This window comes from Emydura macquarii, unplaced genomic scaffold, assembly GCF_026122565.2.
Source record: "Emydura macquarii macquarii isolate MOO-44397 ecotype Brisbane River unplaced genomic scaffold, CSIRO-AGI_Emac_v2 contig_2994, whole genome shotgun sequence".
Lineage (NCBI taxonomy): Eukaryota > Metazoa > Chordata > Testudines > Chelidae > Emydura > Emydura macquarii.
In genome coordinates this window covers 1,356,073-1,377,524 of record NW_027133131.1, presented here as the reverse complement: position 1 = coordinate 1,377,524, position 21,452 = coordinate 1,356,073, and the positions used below count along the sequence as shown (strand labels likewise).

Genomic DNA, 21,452 nt, shown 5'->3' with positions numbered 1-21,452 from the left:
GGGTTACCTAGGGAGGGGGTAGAATCTCATCCTTAGATGTTTTTAAGGCCTGGCCCGGCCTGACAAAGCCCTGGCTGGGATGATTTAGTTGGGGTTGGTCCTGCTTTGAGCAGGGGATTGGACTAGATACTTCCTGGAGTCCCTTCCAGCCCTAATCTGCTATGATTCCCACTACTACGAAGTATCACCTCCTGGGGAAATTCAGAGAGCACTGCCTGCATGTGGCTTCTTGTACACGTAGGATCCCATGTTCTCTGCCTGGAAATATTAGTCTGCTTCAGAGACAGACCACAGTGGCTGTTACGTCCTGGCGTATAATGGTCCTGGAAGAAGTCGTGCTCTTCTGAAGTGTGGGGTTGGGAAGGAAAGGAGGTATGTGTTTGAGGCCAGAGAAGCAAGAGTGCAGTGCAACCTGTGGGACAGCAGGAACACATGCAGAGGGATTCGAGAGGCCTGAAAGCAAAGATGAGGGTGTGGGGAAGAAACTGGTACTGGGATTCGGAGCAGAGAGAAAGCGAGTGAAGGGGTCTGCACAGAAGTGGCTAGTTTGCATGTGGGAATGTTTTCACTTTGACTTAGAAGAGGTGCTTTCTGGGGCAGGGACCGTGTGTGTACAGCGCCTAACACTGGACCCTGGGCCAAGACCAGGGCTCCCTGTTGTGGCTCAGAATCATTGTTGTATGTTAATTAGTGCGGTAACAACAATGCCATCAACTCCAATGATCATGCATCTCATTCTCGTGCGCGTGAGCCAGGTGGGTGCGGTGATGTCTTTTACTGGACCAACTGCTGGGGAGAGGGAGACGAGCTTTTGAACTGACACAGAAAACTGAAAGATGAGCTCAGTGGGAACTGGAAAGCTGGTCTCTGTCCCTCACCCCCCTTCTCTCTCTCATATCCCGGGACCGACACCACAGCCAGTAATTGCTGCTTTTCTAACTCTTCCTTGGCCTGCAGATGGGGCTATTAGCACATGGCTCTTTCCCGGGGAAAGGCCGGCTTGGATGAACACCTGACACCGTGAGCTCTGACCTGGGAACTGCGGCAGCTATGACTGGCCAGCAGAGAATGAAAACAGGATGTCGCAGGGCCTGTGTGTTCACCCTGCATTATATAATGATGTGCGCTCTGGGCTTGGCGCCCCTGCAGTTACGTGACATTACCTAGTATAGACATGCTATCTGCTTTTAACTTTCTGGGGTTTATTTTTCCTCCCCAACTTTGCATTTCTAAGGAGTAACATGCAGTTCCTAACACCCTGTATTCAAAAATCAATAGTCCTGGCGCAGTTGACCTGTTGCTGGACTTCTTCATGGACCGTCGCCCGTTGGGAGAGATGGCTGCAGAGATATGGGGGAGTCTCAGCCTGGTGACAAACTTCAGTGGGCAGCCAAGGCGTTTGGAGGACGATCCACAGAGCTTCACGATTTAAGGAATCCAGGAAGGCGGGGAACAGTTCTTGATTTTTGTCCTGACATTTTTTCTCTGATCTGCCTGGCAACGAAGACCACGGCGGCAGTGCCCCGGGATGGTCGAAAGCCGCACTGGGTTTCTGGAAGGATCTGCTCAGCGACAGGACGCAGGCGGTTCGGGAGGATGCAGGCTCGGATCTTACCCCCCCGTCGGATGTGTCCCCCTCTTGCAGATGGTCATGAGGGTCGTGTTCTAAAAATCCCCAGGGATGTCCTCTTCTTCCCCGAGGCGAGGATGAGCTGGGGGAATCGTGATGTGAGGGGGAAGCTGCCCGCAGCCTGGGTCTACCAGCTGGGCATGCGTGGGGAAACTGAGGCACCGCAGTCCGAGTGACTCCTCCAGGGTCACGCAGGAAGCAGGGGACAGCGCAGAGCTTTGAGCCCGGCTCTCCTGCGTCCTGGGCTAGGGGCCAAACACGGGGCCGTCCCCTCAGCCCGCAGCTGTTTGCCGCCGAACGACGGCTGGGCCCAGGGTCGGGCCTCTGGCGGGGGCGGAGCGGCGAGCTCGGCCTATCGAGGGCCGCTCCAGCCCCAGCCAATGAGAAGCGGCCTGTTCCAGCTCCTCCAGCCAATGAGCCCTTGCCGTGGCTGGGAATTGAAGGCGTGACCCCGCCCTCCCGGTAGTGCCTTGCCGGCTGGCTGCGGGCGGAGCGGAGTGAGCCGAGCGGCGCGGGCGGTGCGTGCCCCTTTAAGAGCCGAACGCGGCGCTGCCCCCGCGGCTACAGTGTAGCCAGCGCCGAACGCTGCCTTAAAGGGGCCGCCGCCGCCGGGCCGAGCCGAGCCCCAGCCATGCGGGGCGGAGAATGGAGCCGGCGGAGCACGACGTGCTGGGGCTGCGGGAGCAGCTGTTCCATGAGCGGGTCCGGGAGTGTCTCGTGAGTAGCGGGGGGGGGGCTCAGGACAGGCGGGGACAGCCCCGGGGCACGAGATGGGGGCGGCGGGCGGGAATCAAGCCCCGGGGGCTGGGGAGAGCAGGGGGGATGTAGGGCCTGAGGATTCTCAGCAGCGTCCCCGCCCCCTTGGTCGAGCCCCCCGGCCGGGGCAGCACTGGGGGAGCCCGGCAGGTGCTAGCCCCCCCTGTTGTCTAGCCGTGCCCCGCGCCCCCCATTCCTGCCCCCGGGTTCAGTCGTTGTGGAGCTGCTGGGGAGGAAGCCGGGGTGCCCTCTGGGGTGGGAAATGCCCGGCACCTGGCTCAGAGATGGAACAAGAAAAACAAAGCAACCCCCTCCTTCCCCCCCCCCGCCATTCAGCCCCCAGGCGGGGGTGCCCTGCTCCTCGAGCCCGCTGGAAACGTGCTGGTTCGGGACTTGGTAGAAGGCGGCATGTACCGCCTCGGTTTCCTTCACGCCGCAGCCTTCGCCATCCGGCTCTGCCAAAATGCAGCTGCTTCTGATGCAGGGTGTGCCGGGGCAGGACATCTCGAGGCCACTGGGTCAAGCTGCCTGAGTGAGCCCCTGCGTTTACACCCCCACGAGAGTCCAAGTGGAGGGCCAGCCTTTGAGGCATTAGCAGCTGGGTGAGACTCCGGACATCTGCGTTCCCATGCCCAGGGCGGGTCGCCCCTTTGGCGCCCGCCTGGGGCCGTGACCCCGGCTTTGGGTGTCTGGCTCTTCAGTGCCAGGTCTCTCTGCTGGCCGCCCCTCTGGCTCCGCACAGCCTGCTTATCTCGGTTGGCGGCACCAGGAACGGCTACCTTTAAAGACAGGCCCTTACTGAGGCTTCACAGCCATTTTCTCCAGCCCGAGAAGGACTCTCCTGTGGTGGAATCAGGGGAGCCACTCGTGGTCGACACCTGTATCGAGGCCTTGGGTTGGCCCCATGGCAGTAGGGACCTGGCTGTGCTCTGGGATAGCGGCTCTCGAGATCAGAGTTCTCCTGCAGCAAGACGACATGGGCTGAGGGCCGTGTTTTGACACCCGATGCCCGCCGCGGCTCTGTTTCCTGGCCTCCACTAGGAAGGGGTGATCTAGTGAGCAGCTCAGTTTCTGGGGACGTGCCTCTGCCCAGACGCAGCCGCCTGGCTCGTCTCCGTGACATGGTATTCGGAGGGGATTGGCAGCCAGAGAGAGAGATTCCTGCCTCGCTCTCCAGGCTTGCAACCCTGCCCTGTGGCCCTCCGTGTGTTGGCTATTCGTGACCTTTGTCCAAAAGGACTCAAGTCTCTTAGCAGGGGTTTAAAGTGCGGGAGCAGCTACGGTGATCCGTGGAGCCGAGCGTGCGCTGGGCATTGAGCGTGGATGCCCCGAGGGCGACTTTCATGGGCTGTTGTCCCTGGTACCCTAAAATATCTAGGCCACAGAATTCTCCCTCCCTCCCCTCCCCAGTGTAAACAGTGCAGCACCACAGAGCAGCCGCTCTCCGGAGGACAGGGAGGCAGCATCAGCTTGGAGATCTGCTTGTCTGGCTGGTGCCCGGGGATGATTTTTCGGCAAGATAAAATTCCCAAACCAACTGGCCGAGGCTCCCTGCGGGATCCCCACCTCCCCGCATCGGACTCCCACGGGAACGTGCTCTGTCGCCAGCAGGGCTCTAGTGTCGGAGGGAAAAACAAACCCAAAACCTGCTAGAACCATTGGCACCTGTGTCCTGTCCAGCCCTCCCTGACGCCAGCGTCAGCCGGGCTATGGGGCTTCTAGGCCTTCTTCTGCCCGCGTCAGCGGCCCCTTGGCTTGGGTCCTGACCACGCTGTGACAGTAGCAATGGGGGGGGCTAGGTTAGAGCCGGCAGCTGCTGTTACCCCAGGGCTCAGTCTTGCAGCCTGCCTGGGAGTGACCCTGAGCTGTGGCTGGGGCAGTGCAGGGCTGCGGTTCAGCTCGCTTGTGCCCAGCTCCACTGCTGAGCTGAACCGGGTGTTTAGTCACGCGGGTGTGGGTGTGTGTGTGTGTGTGGGGGGGGGGTGTTTGCATTTGTAACCAGCTTCTCACCCTTCACCCCCCACCTGGGCCTTTCCAGAGTGCTTGGAGCAAGGCAACCCCTGCCCCCGAGGGGGCCCCACCCGGCTAGCTGGGCCCGGGCCCCGCAGCCCTGCAGTGGTGGCCGGCTGGCGGGGGAGGGGAGTTGTTGGGTTGGTTTTTCCTGCTGAATTAACATCCGCTAAAGGGCTCAGGGCTAAAGACTTTCCCAGCCTGTTCTCCCGGCGGGTCTGGGTCTGTCTGCACGGAGCAAGGCCTGAGCCTGAGCTGTCCCGGTTGGACTGGGAGGGCAGCGTGGCTCTGTGTGTGTCTCGCCTGTCTGGGGAAGAGAACCCAGGAGTCCTGGCTCCCTCACTCTGGCTACAGCCTGTCAGTCGCAGGTCCCCCGAAGGGGGGTGTTGATGGCCGGCTGTTGGACGTGGGGCACGGGCCAGCTGCGGTGGAGGGCACGTTCATTAGTGGAGTCGATGGGGATGGGAGATGTGGAGCCCCACCCCATAATAACTCCCCCACTCCACGTTTGAGCAGCCTGCGGCAGGGCGGCTTTGCCGGTGCAGAGCGAGCTCCGACCCTGGATGCTTTCCCTGCGTCCTCTCTTTGCTCTGCGTGAATATCCCTTTATAGCCACAATACCCCTTTGCCCGGGGGTCAGAGCACAGGGGCGGCAAGGGGTCCCGGCCGGAGATGGTTGCCTCGGCAGCGTGCAGGGAGCATGGGGTGCTGGGAGGGGCAGGGTGCTTGGTGGGTGAAGCCTGGCGTGGCGTCTCTCTCCGTCCAGCAGGCGCGTGCTGGTCACCGAATGCCCAGGCATGGCTCGTGGTTGCCCTGGGGAATCGCAGATGGTGGCCTGGCTGGGGGTTTGCGCAGGCATTGCTGAGGGCAGAGCTTGGCCCGAGGGTGGACGCTCTGTGCTTCCACCAACCTGACAGCCCTGGGGCCCGAATCCCGCCGTGTACCTGCAGGGGGGTCGGGGTTAAAGCAGGGCAGTGGGCGTCAGGCCGCCGGGGCTGTTTCCCAGCTCTGCCACTGACTCACCCTGTAACCTTGGTCGAGTCGATCCCGTGTGTGTGAAGGGGATGGGAACGCTGCTCTCCTGCCCCTGGAGGGGGGTGAGAACAGGCTGTGGCTGCAGAGAGGCCCCTGGAGGAAGGAGCCTGGCTGCTCTTCACTCTGGTCAGAGGGGGAGAGGGAAGTCGGAGTCTGGGACCCGCTCTCAGGCAGTGCTTCCCTTCCCCCCCCAGCAGAGCCCTGCCTGGCTCTGTGGCTGGGGCGGCAGAAACGCCTTTGCTCGGCACGGCCAGCGTGGAGCTACGTGACCTTCCAGGCTCCCCCTGCTCACGCTGTGTCTTGCGTAAGACTTGCTGCATCCGTGCCAGGAGAACTAGCTCCGCTGGGAATGCGGGTGCTACGCTCGCAGTCTGTCAGCTGAGTCCTTTCTCCCGGGGCTCTCATGAGCCGGGGACAGGGAAGTGAATCTAGCAGAGAGGGTGGGGGGGACACTGACACCCCCCAGATCATTTAGCGGCTTTGCACAGGGGCTTTGCTCGCTGGATGGGGGCAGAGGAGGAGCCCTTGTGGCCTCGGGTGCGGTGCCTGGGCGCTGATGCTTCTGGACGGCAAACGGCTTTTATTTCCCTGCATCCCGGCTGCTGCCGCCACAGGGACCCCGTTAATGCCTTTCCTAGCGTGGTGTCTCTGGGATTCGAAGCTGGAAAGCGGGTTCTCCTAGCCCGCCCCCTCTGCCAGTCGCGGAAGGGCGAGGCGCGTGCAGGCCGGCTATGGACTGGCATGGCCTGCAGTGGAAGGAAGGGGCTGTGTGTGGTCCAGAAGCAGGACTGGCCCTTGGGGCATGGGGTGCCCACGTTTGCAGGTCCCTGAGGGGAGGGGTATAAAGAGCCACATCGAGCATTACCTTCCCGGGGGGCGCTGGGGCGGGGAGGTGGTGCTCAGAGTTCAGGTCACTGCTGTTCGGGGCCTGCCGCCCCACCCGGGAGCAGCGTCTGCCCCCCCGCCGTGCCAGGTGGCTGGCCTTTGCCCCCCACTGGCTGTGCTCGCTCGTTCTCTCCAGGATAGCATGACCCTCTCCCACCCCCACCCCTGCCCCAGGGCCAGAGGGGTGGGGATTGTTGGGGTGCGAGCTGGGCTTGCCGCTTCCCGTTGAGAGCTGGGCGAGGGGGGTCGGGATCCTCCCGGGAGGCTTGCTCCTGTTTACAGCAGAGGGGGGTGGGCCGAACTGGCCCTCCACTGGGGCGGAAGGAGAACCCGGACAGCAGCTTTCCTCTCGGGGAAGAGAGCCTCACAAACGGGCCGAGTGTAGCAGATCCATGGATCCGGGATGGGGGGCCAGGCCAGGAAGCTGAGGCCCAGCTGGGCCCCTCTAGCCCGACTTCCCTGCATGGGATCCGAACCCTTTCCTGCCAGCTGGATCCTTGACCCTCCGTGTGTTGGCCCTGCTACTTCTCTCTTGTCCCTTCCCCCAGCGAGGTTGGAGCTGTTGGTCTAATGCTGGATAGTCTGTTACCCGTGTAACAGGCTAACCCCTGTCTGAATCCTGCTAAATTCTTGTCTTTAACACCATCCAGTGGCAGTGAGTTCCGCTGGCTAATGATGCATTGTGTGACTCAAATGTTCCCTTGGCACGTGCTGAACTGGTCACCCTTTAATTTCTGAATCCCTGTGTCCGAAGGATCCTGCGTAGGGATGGGCCTTCCCCCGGCTGCCCCCCGCTAGAGGCACGGGCTGGCGCCCAGCAGCAAGAGAGAGGTCAAATTGTTCTCTGGCAGCTTCCAAAGCTGACCTCCTCTGAGGTCTCCGGAGCGGGTGTGCCCAGAGCCATCAGCTGGCAGCGCTGCGAGGGGTTAACCAGGCCGGTTCTTAGACAGCCTGAAACTTAAACCACCCAAACCTGAATGACTGCATAGCTGCTGATCCCAGCTCATTGTCATTAAAGTGCCACTTCTGCCTCTCGGCCCAGGCCCAGGGGAAGCAGAACCAGCCTCGTTGGGACCCGACCTGGGTTTTCTCCATCTGCTCGGCTCTTATCAGTAATTGGCCTCTTCTGTAATTGGGGTTTAAACCCCCTGCGCCAGGCCTGGCGGCTGTAGGAGGGGCTGGTGCTTCTGGAGCAGTTCAGGCTGTGCTGGGGTCTGAGCAGTCTCTTAGCCTGCTAGGGCATGGTCCAGAGCGGGGTGGGAGTCCGCCAGCACTCTCTGGGCTAGCCCGGACAGTCGGTGCTTCTCGAATCAGGGCTCAGAAGCAGACCTGGAGGGCCAGGAGTGAGCTGGGAGGTGGGAAAGGTAAAAGGTTACGGCTGCTGCTTTGATCAAGCCAGTGGGTTCAGATCAACCTTTGTGCCTGTCCCGTCTGACGCGCTGGGGGAGCAAAGGTCCTTGAGTTCTTAAAACGTAGCCCGCTCTGGTTGGACCTCGGAGCGCGGCTCGGGGGGGGAGCGATGTTCCTGGTGCTGCCCGCAGCTCCGTGTGGGACTTTGCCAGTTTCCTACCAATCACTGCCACGACTCTAGCGCTGGGGACCGGCTGGATTGAAAGCCCCGAGCCCCCGGTGTGTGCACAGCACAAGTAGGGGCTGGGCCAGCTCCCCCACTCATGGCCCTGGGTCCCTCTGAATCCCCCAAGAAGGGGCAAATGACAGAGCAAATGTTGCCATCACTCGCCCTCTGGGGACTGGGCTGGGGCCCACTGAATCCGTTTCGTGTCAGCCGCCAGATGGCAGCTGTTTTCTGCCCTGCGTGGCCTGGCCTGGCGCACCGGCAGTGGGCCTGAATGGCCGTCCTGCCAGCCCGGTTGCAGCCTCGTGGTTACCCAACCCCCAGTGACACAGATTTAGGAGCTAAATCCACAAGGGCCTTCATGCTTCAGGGCATCCGATTTCCAGCTGGGATGGGGTCAGGAAGAAATCTGTATAGAAACCATGTTCTCTCTCTCTTCCCCCCCCCCCCCCCCCCCCCCGGCGCGCACGCGAATCCAGCAGCAGTGCAATGCTGGGCATCGTGTGGCAGGCAGACGAGGGGCTGCCGTCCTGCAAAACACCCAGCACGAGCCGCTCTTGGCGGAGGGCACGCCCCAGTCTGAGCTGGGATTCCTGTCTGGGGAGGGAGGGGAGGCAGCTGCTCTTCGGGGCTTAGATAGCAAATCTGGGAGTGGGGGTGGATTGGTGGGAGCGGGTGGGGGGCGTGTGGATGGGGGAGCGGAGGAATCCAGCTGCCCAGGCCACCTCTGACCCGTGTGTCCTTCCCTCCCTCCCTGCAGATCTGCACGCTGCTCTTCGCCAGCCTGTACATCCTGTGCCACCTGCTCATAACTCACTTCAAGAAGCACGCGGACTTCGCCACAGGTAACAGGCTGCCCGGCCCTGCCCCGTCTCTGGCAGCCCTCTCCCTGCCTGGGGCAGGGGCCTGGCTCTGCCCCACGGCTGCGCCCCTGGGATCTGGCCGCCCGAGACACCCTGGCCTCCCATCTCATGCCATCGCAGGCGCCTCGCTGATGGGGGGAGCCCGTTGCCGGGTCGCAGGGGGACTAGTTCCCTTGCCTGGCCCTGGGGGATGCCAGCCGGCTGGCCCTGGCAGGATGGAACCCGGGAAAAGCTGCAGGGCACCGCTACGTGGGGGGACTCTAGGGGCTGGGGGGAGGCTGAGTGGCGTGCAATCCCAGTGCAATGCCTGTGGCCCACGCTCCCTGCTCGGGCCGGGCGGGAGAGTGTTTGTTGAAGCCAGCTCCAAGCCCCCCCGGCCCTCCCCGCCTGAACCAGGACCTGATCTGCCAGCAGCGGCTTGGCTGTGTCTATTTGTGCATCCCCGGGGGAGGCCCCAGCCTGCTCCAGAGGGTCCCTCTTTGTTTACATCCTTGCTGTGTTGCTGTCCCGTTGCCGCAGCATCGGTTGCCATGGACAACCCCCCCTCCCCCCCCACCAACAGGGAGCTGGGCTTGGAGACCAGCGTCCCCCGAGCCTTTTCTGGTTCAGTCGCTAAGCGCGGCGTCGCTCCCCAGAGCTGTGCGGCGAGCCCGGGGCGGGAGACGGGGCCAAAACACCGGGTCCCGCGAGGCAGAGCCCGCAAGAGCTGCCCGGCAGCCTCTCCGCCGGCCCCAGCTTCACTGTCCTCCCTGAGCAGGTGTTACCAGAGACCCAGCCCGTCCCCTGGGGTCCCCCCCACCCTGGGGCAGGCTGTGTGGCCAGCTCCTGGAGCCAGGCTGGCCGGCATCCTGTGTGCTGGTGGACGGGCGGGAGCCAGGAGCACAATATGGGGTGGGGGAGGAATGGGGAAGGGGGGGCAGGCTCTGGAGAAGGCCATGGAACGGGACACGTCTGCCCTGCGTGTCTGCGCGGAAACGCCCCTCCCCGGGAAGCAGCTCGGCTGCGAAGATGCTCCTGCTGCAGGGGCCGCGTGGCGCTGGTGGGCGACGCGCTGGCATGTTCTGTGCCCTGCATGCGCTGATGCCCGTGGCTGTGCCTCGTGCGTTCGGGCGCATGCCGCGCTCCACGCCAGCGGGACCCCCTGGCACACGACTTCCCTCGGGGTGCTGCGAGATCCCCCCGTGCAGACAAGCCCTTGGAGACGCAGAGCCAGCCCCGCCCGCGGCAGGAGCTGGCTGGAGAGACGTGTGCCGGGGGGGCTGGGCACAGGGTCCTGTAGGTGCCTGCAGCCTCCGTCGCCTTCGCGTGGCGTCTTGTGCAGCATTTCCTGGGTTGGTCCTGCTGGCCTGCATCCCCCACGCTGCCGCCCCAGTGCTGACTGGTCAGCCCCATGGGTGCGAGGAGCTGGGGCTGGGGGGGGCTTGGTGAGTGCTGGGAACTGGGTTGTGAGCATGGAGCCAGGGAGCAGGGGAGACCATGCGTGTGACCTGAATACGGATCAGAGTGAGCGGGAGCGAAGGCAGAGCTGAGCTGGGGGATGGGGGCGGTCTTACCCCCCCCCCCCCCTGTCCCAGTGCTCAGCCAACAGCAGCCTTGGCCCATCTCCGCATGGTTTGTTGATTCAGTGACATCCAAGCCCAGGATGCTTCCAGGGGATCGGGGAGGGGGCTGTGCTTGGCCCCTCCCACACACACCCCTGTGTTGCTGCCCAGATCGGCTGTTCCCAGGAGGTCTATGCACACTGGGCCCTGGGGTGTCAGGCAGCCTCCGAGCACAGCACGTGGGAGCTGCCTTTGGAGACAGCCCTGAACACCTGGGCTGGTTGGAAGAACCAGCTGAGTCACTGACCACCTGTGGGTGGGTGCGTGGAAATTGACTTGCCTGATTTCCCTTTCACGCTTTTTCTCCTTTGTGTGGGACTGTGAGTATTAACGAGCACCCCCCGTCTACTAATAAGATGTCAAATAACCCCAGTTAGCCAGACTTACTAATTAACGAGCGTGCGTTACAGATTAGGAGTGTGTGTGTTGGTGTGTGTTGTGTAACCCCTGAGGCTGTTACCATGGGCGCACAACTCCCCAAAATCACTGTGCCGCATCTCCCCCTAACACTTCCATTGCCGGGCCGTCTGCACTGGTGCTCCAAGGCCTTTGGAAACGCCTGCCCAGGTTTTAGGGTGCTGGTGGTTGTCGCGCACCTCTGAGAAGTGCCCCGTGTGCACCGAGAACAGGAGTGTGCTCACAGCTTCTGAGGTAGTTCGTGCGGAGATGCTGGGGAAAACGGTTCCCTTGGGCGGATGGATTCTCTTAAAACAACACATAATATTGGCTGAATCATTCTGGTACCGGCGCACTCGGGCCCTGTCTCTGCACCGGGCCGTCCGGCTGCAGGGCAGCGAAGGATCTGTCTGGGTCACAGGGCTGTCCTGTGTGTTCTGGCAGCCCCTGTGACTCCCGCTGACAAAGGGGGGCCCCTCTCCCCCCCCCACGGCACAGCTGGGGGCAGAGGGGTGAAGGGGTTCTGCCCTGGACCTCGCATGGAGTCACTAGCAGAGCTGGGTGCCCCTGTCCCTCCCAAAGCCTTGTTGCAGCTCTTGGCCGAAGCTGCCCCGGGGTGCTGTCCCGTGAGGTGTAACGAGCGCGAGGGTCTCAGCAGAGGTGATGGAAGTCGGGTCTGACGGGATTTCTCCCCCTCTCTCTGCAGTTGATGACGATCAGGATGCAGCTGTCAACAGAATTGCGTAAGTTCCTGGCTGTCCTGTGCCCCTTCCTGTATTGCTGTGTTCCCCCCCCACCCCCCCCCACTTCCCAGCATGCTGGGACTGGGCCGGTTTGAGGCTGGATTGCAGGCTCTGCAGTGGCTAGAGCAGGGGAGTGGGGGGTCAGGACTCCTGGGTTCTCTCCCTAGCTCTGGGAGTGGCAGTTAGTGGCTGGAGCCTCTCTCCACTCGGCACATGCCGGTTTGAGTCTTAACTGGGCTGCTCTAGGCGCTGAGACCGGACTAAACTCGTGCCACCTGCCGTCTGGGCTCACGGGTGAGGCGTGGCCAGCGCTCGCCCCACGGTGCTGCCTGCTCACATTCCAGTCCTAGCTGGGACTGACCCAGGTCCCCTTCCGGGCTGGGGCGGGAATGGGTTGGGTGCCTGTCTCCTGCCCCACTGATCTCCCCACCCCGCAGGCTGTGGATGTGCACCTTCACGCTGGCCGTCTCGCTGGGCGCCGTGCTCCTGCTGCCCTTCTCCATCCTCAGCAACGAGGTGCTGCTCCTCTTCCCGCAGAACTACTACATCCAGTGGCTGAACGGCTCGCTGGTCCACGGTGAGCGCCCGCCCGCCCGCCGCCACGGCCTGCCCTGCCGTGCTCTGCTGCGGGAGGGCGGCCCTGGGCCCTCCTCAAGGGGGCTGAGTTCACCCTGGGGGGGGGGGGGGGCAGGCGGGCCGAGGGATGGAGGTTGGTCCTGCAGGGCCTGTGCTGGGGGAGTCTAACCCGCCTGTCGCTCTCCAGGCCTCTGGAATCTGGTCTTCCTCTTCTCCAACCTCTCCCTCGTCTTCCTCATGCCCTTCGCTTACTTCTTCACCGAGTCCGAGGGCTTCGCGGGATCCAAGAAGGTACCAGCTGCCTGTCCCCCCACCCCCGTCCCCTCTCCGGTGCCGCCAGGGCCGGGTTAAAATCTCTCCTCCCGCAGGGCATCATGGCCAGGGTCTACGAGACCTTCGTGGTGCTGCTGTTGCTCACCTTGCTGGTGCTGGGCATGGTCTGGGTGGCGTCGGCCATCGTGGGCAACGACGCGGCCAGCTGGGAATCGCTCTACGGTGAGTGCCCGGGCGGCCAGGAGCTGCCCCCACCCCCGCTCGGTCTGGGGCCGTGGAGGGGATGGGGGGGCAGGGTGGAGAGGTGATGGGGGGAGGGGGTGTCGCGGGCTCTCGGACGGAGGGTCAGGACTCCTGGGTTCCTTCCCCCGGCTCTGGGAAAGGGCTGTGTGCACCAGTGGTTAGGGCTTCAGTTCGTGGGTTGAATTTTCGTCTCTGCCAGTGGCTTGTTACGAGAGGGGCAAATCCCTGCCCTGCCCCGTGCCTCAGTTTCCCTGTCCGTAAAGTAGGGTGACTGGTACCCGCCCCTCTTGCTGTGACCACTCTGGGGTCTGAGGAGGGGTGAGTTAATGTTCCCTCCCCACCGCCCTGGAGTGAGCCTCTCCTGCTGACCCGGGTGGGTCTCCTGGGTGTGTAACGTGAACGCTTCCCTCCCCACAGACCTGTGGGAATACTACCTGCCCTACCTCTACTCCTGCATCTCGCTCTTCGGGGTGGTGCTGCTGCTGCGTAAGTTGATGGTTTGATTTCTCTGGGGGCTGGGGGGGTGGAATCTGTGGGGTTCCAAGCTGGGTTATCAGCCCCCCCAGCAAACGCAGGGGAGCAGACTGGCCTTATGTTGGGGTGCCGGGCTGGGACCCTCTATTCCTGCCTCTGACAGACTCCCTGGGTGACCTGGGGGAGTCTCTCTCTCTCTCTCTCTCTGCCCCCCACCTTGTGAAATGGGGCTAAAGACCCTCCCTTTGCGCGAGCCCCCACCCCACACGCTATCTCCTGCTCCGTCCATGCAGTGTTCTGCAATGTGCAGGATCATGCTCTCTAGCTGGGCTGGTTCCTGGGGGGGGGGCTGTGCTTCCTTCCCACCCCCCGCAGGACACCCTGCCTCGCTCCTGGGCAGAGACAGGGGTGGCTGCTGTTGGAGCAGCCAGGGCATGGCTTCCAAGCCTGCTGTGGGTTAGGAAAGAAACGGGGGGGGGGGGCTGTTGTCGCTGCCCAGAGCTGCCTCTCCTGCTCTGTGGGCAGAGCCCCGAAGGTTGGTCCGTCTGTCTGTCCCTCTCTAGTGTGCAACCACTGCCCAGGGGACGCCTCCCGGCCCTGTTGGGTTCTCGGGGGGCTGGCAGGGGTGGGGCCCGCTCTCACCCTGCTCCTTTGCTCTGTGCCCCCCGCAGTGTGCACCCCCCTTGGCCTCTCACGCATGTTCACCGTCATCGGGAAGCTGCTGGTCAAGCCCAGGGTAAGGCGCCCTGTTCCCTCGGGGTCTGTCCGTGCCCGCCCCGCCCGCGCCCCGTCTCCTGCCCACCCACCCTGCCGGGGGGGAGCTGAGCTGAGAGATCGACCCCTTGTTTGCTGGGGCCAAGTGGCGCCCCACAGCAATGCCTGATGGGGGCTGGGGGGTGCTCGCAGCCCTCCCATCCCATCGGTCTGCCCCGGCGCAGCCGTTCCAGTCCCTCCCCACCTTACGGGCAAGCTGGCGGGGGTTGGGGAGCCCATGGGCCCAACCCTGCGTGGGGGCGGGACAGGGTGTCGCCCTCCCAGCTGCATGGTGGCTAACGGGCCTCGTGGGCTCTCCCCCCCCCCCCCCTGCACCCCCCGCCCTCTTTGCAGCTGCTGGAGAATCTGGACGAGCAGCTGACGTGCACAAGGTTCGAGGAAGCCGCCATCTCCCACAAGATCTCGGCCAGTGAGTGTCCCCCACCCTGGGCGTGCGTGGGGGGAGCGGGCGCTGGATCGCTGTGGTCCAGCCTCACTCCACCGGGCACCTTCCCCCCCATTCACCCCTCAGGCCCTTCTCCCTCTGCAGGAAACACCTGGTGCTGGCTGGACGTGAACCTGGAGCTGCTGCGGGAGCGGTTCCTGGCCATCCAGAGCCAGAGGATCGCGCTGGGTAAGAGCAGGGATGGGGCGGGGAGGTTGGGGGCTGGGCTGCGGGCGGGCGGGCTGGGGATGGAGCAGGACTCCTGGGTCCTATTTCCGCCGCTCGCTGGACGGTGAGATCAGTTCGATCCTCTGCTCGGCTGGGGGAGGATCGGGGGGTTTGGGGGGAGGAGGGGCGGTGTTCATTCCCACGCAGGAAGGGCTGGGGGGGGGGAGGCAGGGGAGTCGAGGGCTTGCTCAGCTGGGGTGTGTCCTGTGCTTCCCGGCAGAGCTGCGGCGCCGTGCCTCGCCCTGGCAGCGGAACCTGGGCTACCCCCTGGCCATGCTGTGCCTCCTGGCGCTGACGGTAGGTGCCTCAGTTTACCTCCCTGTCAGGGGCGGGAGGGGTGATGGCGCCAGGAGGAGCCCACCCTGATCTTTCTCTGGTCCTGCCCAGGGCATCTCCGTGCTCGTCGTCTGCGTTCACGTGCTGGAGCTGCTGCTGGACGATGCTGCTATGCCGCGGGGGATCCAGGTACCCGGAGCTGAGTTGAACCCTTCCCTCTCTACCCTGGCTGCTTTAGGCCCACGCATGGAACGAGTTTGCCGGCTCTCAGCCCAGCTCCCCATGGACACCCCACCAGCCAGAGGGAGACCCAGCTTTCTAGCCCCCTAGTAGGGTCCCTCCAGGTCAGGGTGGGGGGGGGGGGAGTGCTCCCCATTGCACATGTGAAGGGGCGCTGGGACCTCCCGTGACACACGCCCGGAGCTGGCTGATGGGTTTCTGAGTCAACTCCCTGCTCCGAGCTGCCCCCCACTGACCCCCCTCCTCTGCCCTCTCTCCCTGCAGGACGCGCCGCTGGGGCAGGTCTCCTTCTCCATCTTCGGGTCCTTCGGTGCCGCCCTGCAGGTGGTTCTCATCTTGTATCCTCGCCGTGTGGAGTGCTAGCCCAGCCCCGGCCCCCTTCCCTGCCCTCTGGGGGCTGTTCTCATGTCCCAGTCCCTGCACCGGCTCCTGGGGCCCAGCAGACCCGCCCCCCCCCCCCCCCACCCAACACCATTCTTCTCCTTAACCCCCGGACTCAGCTACCTGATGGTCTCCTCCGTCGTGGGCTTCTACAGCTCCCCCATGTTCACGAAGCTGCTCCCCGAGAGGCAGGACACCCCCATGACCAAGGTAAGGGGGTACCTGCCCGTCTGCCATTGGCTGCCCCCTGCTGGTCCCACGGGGCTGGGCGCAGGACGCCTGGGTTCTGCTCCCAGCTCTGCCTCAGGCCCCGATCTGCCTGCCGAAGCCAGTGACGCCCTCCCTGGGGCCTGTGGGGCTGGACGCTGGGAAGGAGCAGACGATGCCCGGCCCCTCTCTCTGTGCCGGGGCGGCTGCACGGTGGCGCCTTGCCACGCAAGGGGGCCGTGCGCCCAGGGCCAGGTTGGCTGGGGTAGAACTCGGGTGGAAGTGGATGCTCACCCGGCGCACCCCCCCCCACCCGCTGCCAGGGTGACCCTGCCGGGCGCCGTGCCAGGGGGCAGCTGGGGATCCTGGTTCTCTCATTCCTGGGGTGGGGCTGCAGGTGGCTCACTGGGGGGAGGGGAGGGTCCTGTGCCCATCGTGGGGTGCAGCACACAGGGGGGAGGCAGGCCGGCTCCTGGCTTCAAGGCCTTTTCTCTCCTCCGCCCAGATCATTGGCAACTGCGTCTCGCTGCTGGTGCTCAGCTCCGCGCTGCCAGTCTTCTCCAGGATGCTGGGTAAGTCCAGGGTGCGCCGTGCCTTCCCCCCCCCCCCCCCCCCCGGCCGGGCAGAACTGCGCAGTCCCAGAACTCCTCAGCTGACAGGCGCATGCAGGGCGGGTCCCGGACCCTGGAGGCCAGTCCAGTTTGCAGGGGGTTGGAGCAAGGGGCTGCAGGTCAGGATTGAGAGGCATATGGGGTGCCCAGGGCTGGGTATCAATGGGGGCAGGAAAGAGGGGCACTGGTGGAGCTGTGTGTGAGGGGGGGGGAGCCTGTGGTTGAGGGGCACTGATGAAGCTGGGGGGCGGGGGAAGCCCGGGGGTGACGCAGGGGGACCCAGGCCTGTCTCTCTCTGTTGCAGGGATCACGCGGTTTGACCTCCTGGGCGACTTCGGGAGGTTTAACTGGCTGGGGAATTTCTACATCGTCTTCCTCTACAACATGCTCTTCGCCGCCCTCACCGCTCTGTGCCTGGTGCAGAAATTCACCTGGGCCGTGCAGGCCGAGCTCATCCGAGCCTTCGGTGAGCGCCCGCCTGCCCTCTGCCTTCCCCCTTCGCAGTCGGGGGGGGGGAGCCGCGTCCCGGGCCAGGGAGCCTGGTGCGTCCGAGCTGCCGGCTCGAACCCAGCTCCCCCGGCAGCTGTTCCACCCGGCCTGCTGGGCCCTGGGGGAGGCGACCGGTTGGGTGTGGGTGGGCAGGGAGCGGGGGCGGTGGGGGAATGGGCTCCTGTCCCCCTACCCAGCCCCTGGCGGGGAGCAGGATGGTGGGCATGGAGGGGAAAGGTCAGGGGCGCCCCTAATCAGTGTCTCCCCCCCCCCCCCCCAGGCTTGCACAAGCTGCCCCTGCCCGTGCCGCGGGTGCACCAGCTCAGCAAAGTGTGCTAGGACAAACCTGGCGCCAGCCGACGGACGGGAGCCGGGGCTGCTGGGAGCTCCTCCAGGGCCATGGGGCAGCCCCGGCTCGGCCTCCATGGATTGATTTACCTCTCCTGCCTTCTGAGCCCCCGGAGCTGGGCCCCTGCGGAAGGAGGGGGCCTGGCCGACTCCGCCCGCGTCTGCTGCTGAGCAAGGTCCCGCCGGGGAGAAGAGGCCAAAGGCGGTCCAGCGTCTTCCTGCGGACCAGTGCCGGTGCTGCACTGGGACGGGGGGAAGTCGAGGGGCCCCTCCCTGGATGGGATCCCCATATGGGGAAGACAGAAGAACTCGCTGCTGGGGGCAAAGCCAGACCCCCCCCCCCCACCCACACACTGTGCTGGGACTGCTGCTGAGCCGTTCCCCCTGCCCCCCTGCTGGAGACTCCTGGGGGCAGGGGTGGCAGCCGCCGGGACCCTGCGGGAAGCCGTGGGGTTACAGGGGGGCTGACGGGCAGCCGGGGCCGAAGCTGCCCCGCGTGGGTTGTTGCTAAACCCCTCTGCTGTCCCGCACGGGGAGCCCCGCGCACGTACCTCACCGAAGTGCACGAGGGCCCCGGCCCCAGCTTCTTCGCTGCGTGCGGCTGCGGCCCGGGCTTGGTTTGATTTCTTTTGCACAGCTGCTTCCCTGATGGGTGATGGGTGAAATGCCCCCGCCCTGCCCCATGGCCATGAGCCCCTCTCCCTCGGTGCTGCTGATCCCCTAGCCGTGCCCAGGGAAGTCAGCCCCTCCCTGCACTCTGGTCAAAGGCTTCTCCCTGGGATGCTGCACATCACTCCCCTCCCCGAGCAGTGGGCAGGGCGCTAGGCTGGAGCTGGAACTTTGCCCCCTGCCCTTGCCCTGTCCAGGGCGGCGCTGAGCTGAGTGACTGAAATCACCCAGGGGCTCCCACAGCTACAGTCACCTCAGCGCCCTGGGGCCAAGCCCTGGTGCCTCAACCCTTACCCTGAGCCTGGGGCCTGGCGGGCGCAGCTGCAGCTGCGAGGGGGAGGGAGGTGCCCATCACTCAAACACCCTGACAGGCAAGTGCTGGGCCGTGCGCCTTCCCCGCAGGCCAGGGCTGAGGGGTTTTGCTCTGCCCCGTGGCTGTGGGGTGTACGAGGAATGGGCTAAGCTGGAGCCTGATACGGCCTCTGAGGGGAAGCGGTCCCTGGGGGCATTACAGGGGCGTATCCTGTGGGGAGGGAAGGAGAGGGGGGAGGCTGTAGCTGCAGGACCCCCACTTGGCATGAGAATGGGGCAGAGGAGGCAGGGGACACGGAGCTGCCAGTGATAGGGGCTGGGATCCCCTGTAGTGCCTGCTGTGGCTCGCCCAACAGCAACTGCTTCGGTCCTGCTGTTTTCCTCCTCCACCCCATGGCCCCCCCAGGGGAGTCTAGAGCCAGGTTTGCTGCATCTCTGGTGCGGGTCAAGTCTCAGCTCATCTCAGCCACTGGCGCCTGCCCAGAGCGATCCATTGCTGGGTGGGTTTTTTTATTAATTTATTTAAACAATAAAAACGTGTCTTTTAATACAGGGCAGGAGGCCAGCGGCCACTTAGCGTCTGTTGAAATTGCTGATGGGGAAATGTGCTTCCCGGCCCCTGGAGTGTGGCATGCCCTGCCCCCTGCCCTGCCCCCCGGTGCAGAGTTCTGCACCCCACCCCCTGCTGCTCCAGAACACACCCGCTGCTGGGTGCATGCCCCTTCCTTCCCTGCTTCTCCAGCTGGGCAAACTCCCTCTTCCCCCACGTGCTTGGGCCTGGGCACAGCTGCCCACACCAGGCTCTGCTGCTCTGGCTGCTGGGGGGGTCCTTGGGGGTGACACTCGGGGCAGCAGGAGCAGGCTGTCTGCTCTCTGGCCTGTGCATATTCACATTCATGTGCACACACCCCTTTGCACGCACATCTTTCTTTCATCCCCCCCATCATTGCAGGCCCACACCCCATCTGACCCCCCCCCCTTTGCTTTTGGGTATAATTACCCTTTTCCCTGACTCTGGCTAACGAGCCTTTCCCAGTCCCCACGCCCACAGCCCCTGCGGAGGCAGCAGGAAAAGAGCAGCCCTCACTTTCACCCTTGCTCAGCGGGGTGGGTTCCTGGCTTTGATGGCATTTCCCTGCCCCACCCCGTCCCCGCGGGTGGCTTCACTAAAGGGTTTGGGGGGAGGTGGGGGGTCCAGGCTGGGCTCGGGGGACATGGCTGGCTAAGGGAGAGGGGAAGAGGCAATCTGGGTCTGTGAGAGTGGGGGATTGAGGGCCCGTGGCAGAGCTGCAGGGAAGGTGACGGGTTCTCCTTCGGGCCCAGCTGTGGTCTGCACTCTGGGCCTCTCCGGTCCCTGGCATTTCCCCGGCCCCCTGCTCCTTCTGCAGGGGTGGGCGGGGGAGGGAGCAGCAAAGCTCCTGCCTGAAGGACCAGTTTCATGGGATGTTTGTTGCTCTGAGCCAAGAGGAAACCGCCCTCCTGCCAAACCTTCACACCCATCCTGCCCGGCTCTCCGGAGGTGACCGGGGATGGGGCGCAGGGGGCTGGGAACCAGCCAGGCTTGGCTGTCACAGCTGGGCGGTTACTGTCTCCTCTCTCTCCCCCCTGCTTTTATGCAGGAAGCGCAGGAAGCTGGCTTTATATGGCAGGAAATGGGGCCATAGCTGCCTCTGGTTCCCCTGAACTGGGGTCTCCTCCCAGCTGGCCAGGCCTGGTGCCCTGAGCCGCCCCTCAGCAGGTGCTGCCCGGTGCAGCTGCCCACAGCCGGCTCCTCTCCCGCAGTGGGGCTCCGGGCGGCCAAGGCCTGTGACCTGAGCCCTGGGCTCGCACCCGTGTGAGGGCCAGAGGGACCCTGGGGACGTGCTGGGGGTGCTAGTGCCCTGGGCTGCAGACCCTGCCGGGCATGGGGCTGGCAGCGGGGTGCCCCTGCTCCGGGCCGGGGCGGGCAGAGGCGGCTCCGCTCTTCGCTTTCCTGGGGAGTTTAGTCCCTTGGGGTCTTTTTAGCTGCCACTCAAAGTTAAATTAGGAGGAGGGGGCTGCCCTCTGCTGGCCACAGGCGGAACTGCTGCTGCAGGCCACGCCTTGACCCCAGGGGCGGGATGCGGGGGGGGGGCCCTACAGTTTTCAAAAGGGGCTGCTGAATTTTTGGGGCCCCCGCCGTGGGAGCTGCACCCCGGCCGCTCCTGGGGCCTGGCCTCTCAGCAGGGCCCAGCACCAATGACTCCAGCTGCGTTCCCTGGAGAGAGGTAGGTGCGGGATGTCCCTGGGAAGGGGCGCGGGGGGGCATCCAAGCCGGGTCTCCCACAGCGCCCGGAGCCAGCTGCCCCACCGCAGAGCGCAGGCGGTGGAGGGCGCCCTGCTGCCGGCTAAGCCCTCTCCTGACACCCCCCGCCCCGTTAGAGACAGGCCCAGGTCCGGGTAGGGGGCTATAGCCCAGCGCAGTTGGGGTTTCCATTCCCCCCCCTGTGAATTAGGATCTTTAACCCTCCTGGCTGGGGATGGGGGGGCAAGATCTCCTGCAATGGGGGTCCCCAAGATCTGCAATGGGGTCCCCAAGATCTCCTGCAATGGGGGTCCCCAAGTTCCGCCTCCTCTCCTGGCGGCACAGCCGGGCAGGTTCACACACCTGGACAGACTAGACCCCCTGCTCCGCTGCACCGGGGCCTGCTGTGGCCTTTCTCCTGCGGAGCGGGCTGGGGCATCGGGGGGGGGGGAGGTGCAGGAGATGAGGTGCCTGGGGGTCCGGCCTGGGAGCCAGGGGCGTGCCAAGGGGGGAAGGGAGGAGGGCGCAGTGGGGCGGGGGGGATGGGAAGGGGCGGTGGGCGCAGGGGGCGGCGGACGTTGGGTGTAAGGCTCGGGGCTGGAAGTGGGGGTGAGATGGGCCCCACTGTGACATGTCAGGAGTGCGCTTCGTGGAAGGGCAAAGGCGCGTCCCCGCGGGCGCCAGGGGGAGCGCGCCGCAGGGCTGGGGGTCTCGCGCGCGAGCAAGCCCGTGAAGGGGCGGGAGCGCGCCCAGGTGCGCCGCGGCTGGTAGTGCGCCGGGACGCGCATGCAGGCTCCAGCGGGGTTATGCGCGCAGGGGGGGCGGGGCCGCGCAGCGGGCGCTCGGTGACCGGCGGGCCGGGGCTCCGCGGGGGCGGCCCCGGGGGGATGTGGCCGCCGCTCCTGGGGGCCGGGGCCGGACTCTTAAAGGCGGAGCCGGGCGCCGGGCGGCAGCGGCAGCAGCGGAGGAGGGAGCCCGGCGGGGCCGCCCGGAGCAGCGGGGCACACGGCGCGCACCTGCCTGCCCCGGTGCCCGCAGCCGAGCGCGCAGCCTGGTCCCCGGGGCCGCGGGCGGGGACAGTGCCGGTGCCGGTACTGGGGGGGCCCGGCCCGATGCGGGGCCCCGGGGCTGCGGGCGGCCGCTGAGCGGGGCGCCGTTGCCCGCGGGCC

General features: G+C 64.9%; 1 protein-coding gene across 2 annotated transcripts; it reads left to right on the top strand.

The window, feature by feature from the left end:
• The first annotated feature begins 2,119 nt into the window (after nucleotides 1-2,119).
• LMBR1L (limb development membrane protein 1 like) lies at nucleotides 2,120-18,575 on the top strand. Of its 2 annotated transcripts, none has more exons than XM_067529879.1 (17): nucleotides 2,120-2,347; nucleotides 8,653-8,737; nucleotides 11,459-11,495; nucleotides 11,933-12,072; nucleotides 12,259-12,362; nucleotides 12,440-12,566; nucleotides 13,005-13,073; nucleotides 13,733-13,797; nucleotides 14,169-14,244; nucleotides 14,365-14,448; nucleotides 14,708-14,784; nucleotides 14,875-14,952; nucleotides 15,268-15,341; nucleotides 15,504-15,594; nucleotides 16,097-16,163; nucleotides 16,507-16,668; nucleotides 16,972-18,575. In XM_067529879.1, the coding sequence occupies exons 1-17, from the start codon at nucleotides 2,276-2,278 to the stop codon at nucleotides 17,028-17,030; spliced, it is 1,467 nt and encodes a 488-aa protein (XP_067385980.1). In that variant the 5' UTR covers nucleotides 2,120-2,275; the 3' UTR covers nucleotides 17,031-18,575. The 2 variants fall into 2 exon arrangements, with proteins under 2 accessions (XP_067385980.1, XP_067385979.1); XM_067529878.1 differs by having other exon boundaries at nucleotides 14,347-14,448.
• Nucleotides 18,576-21,452: the final 2,877 nt, after the last annotated feature.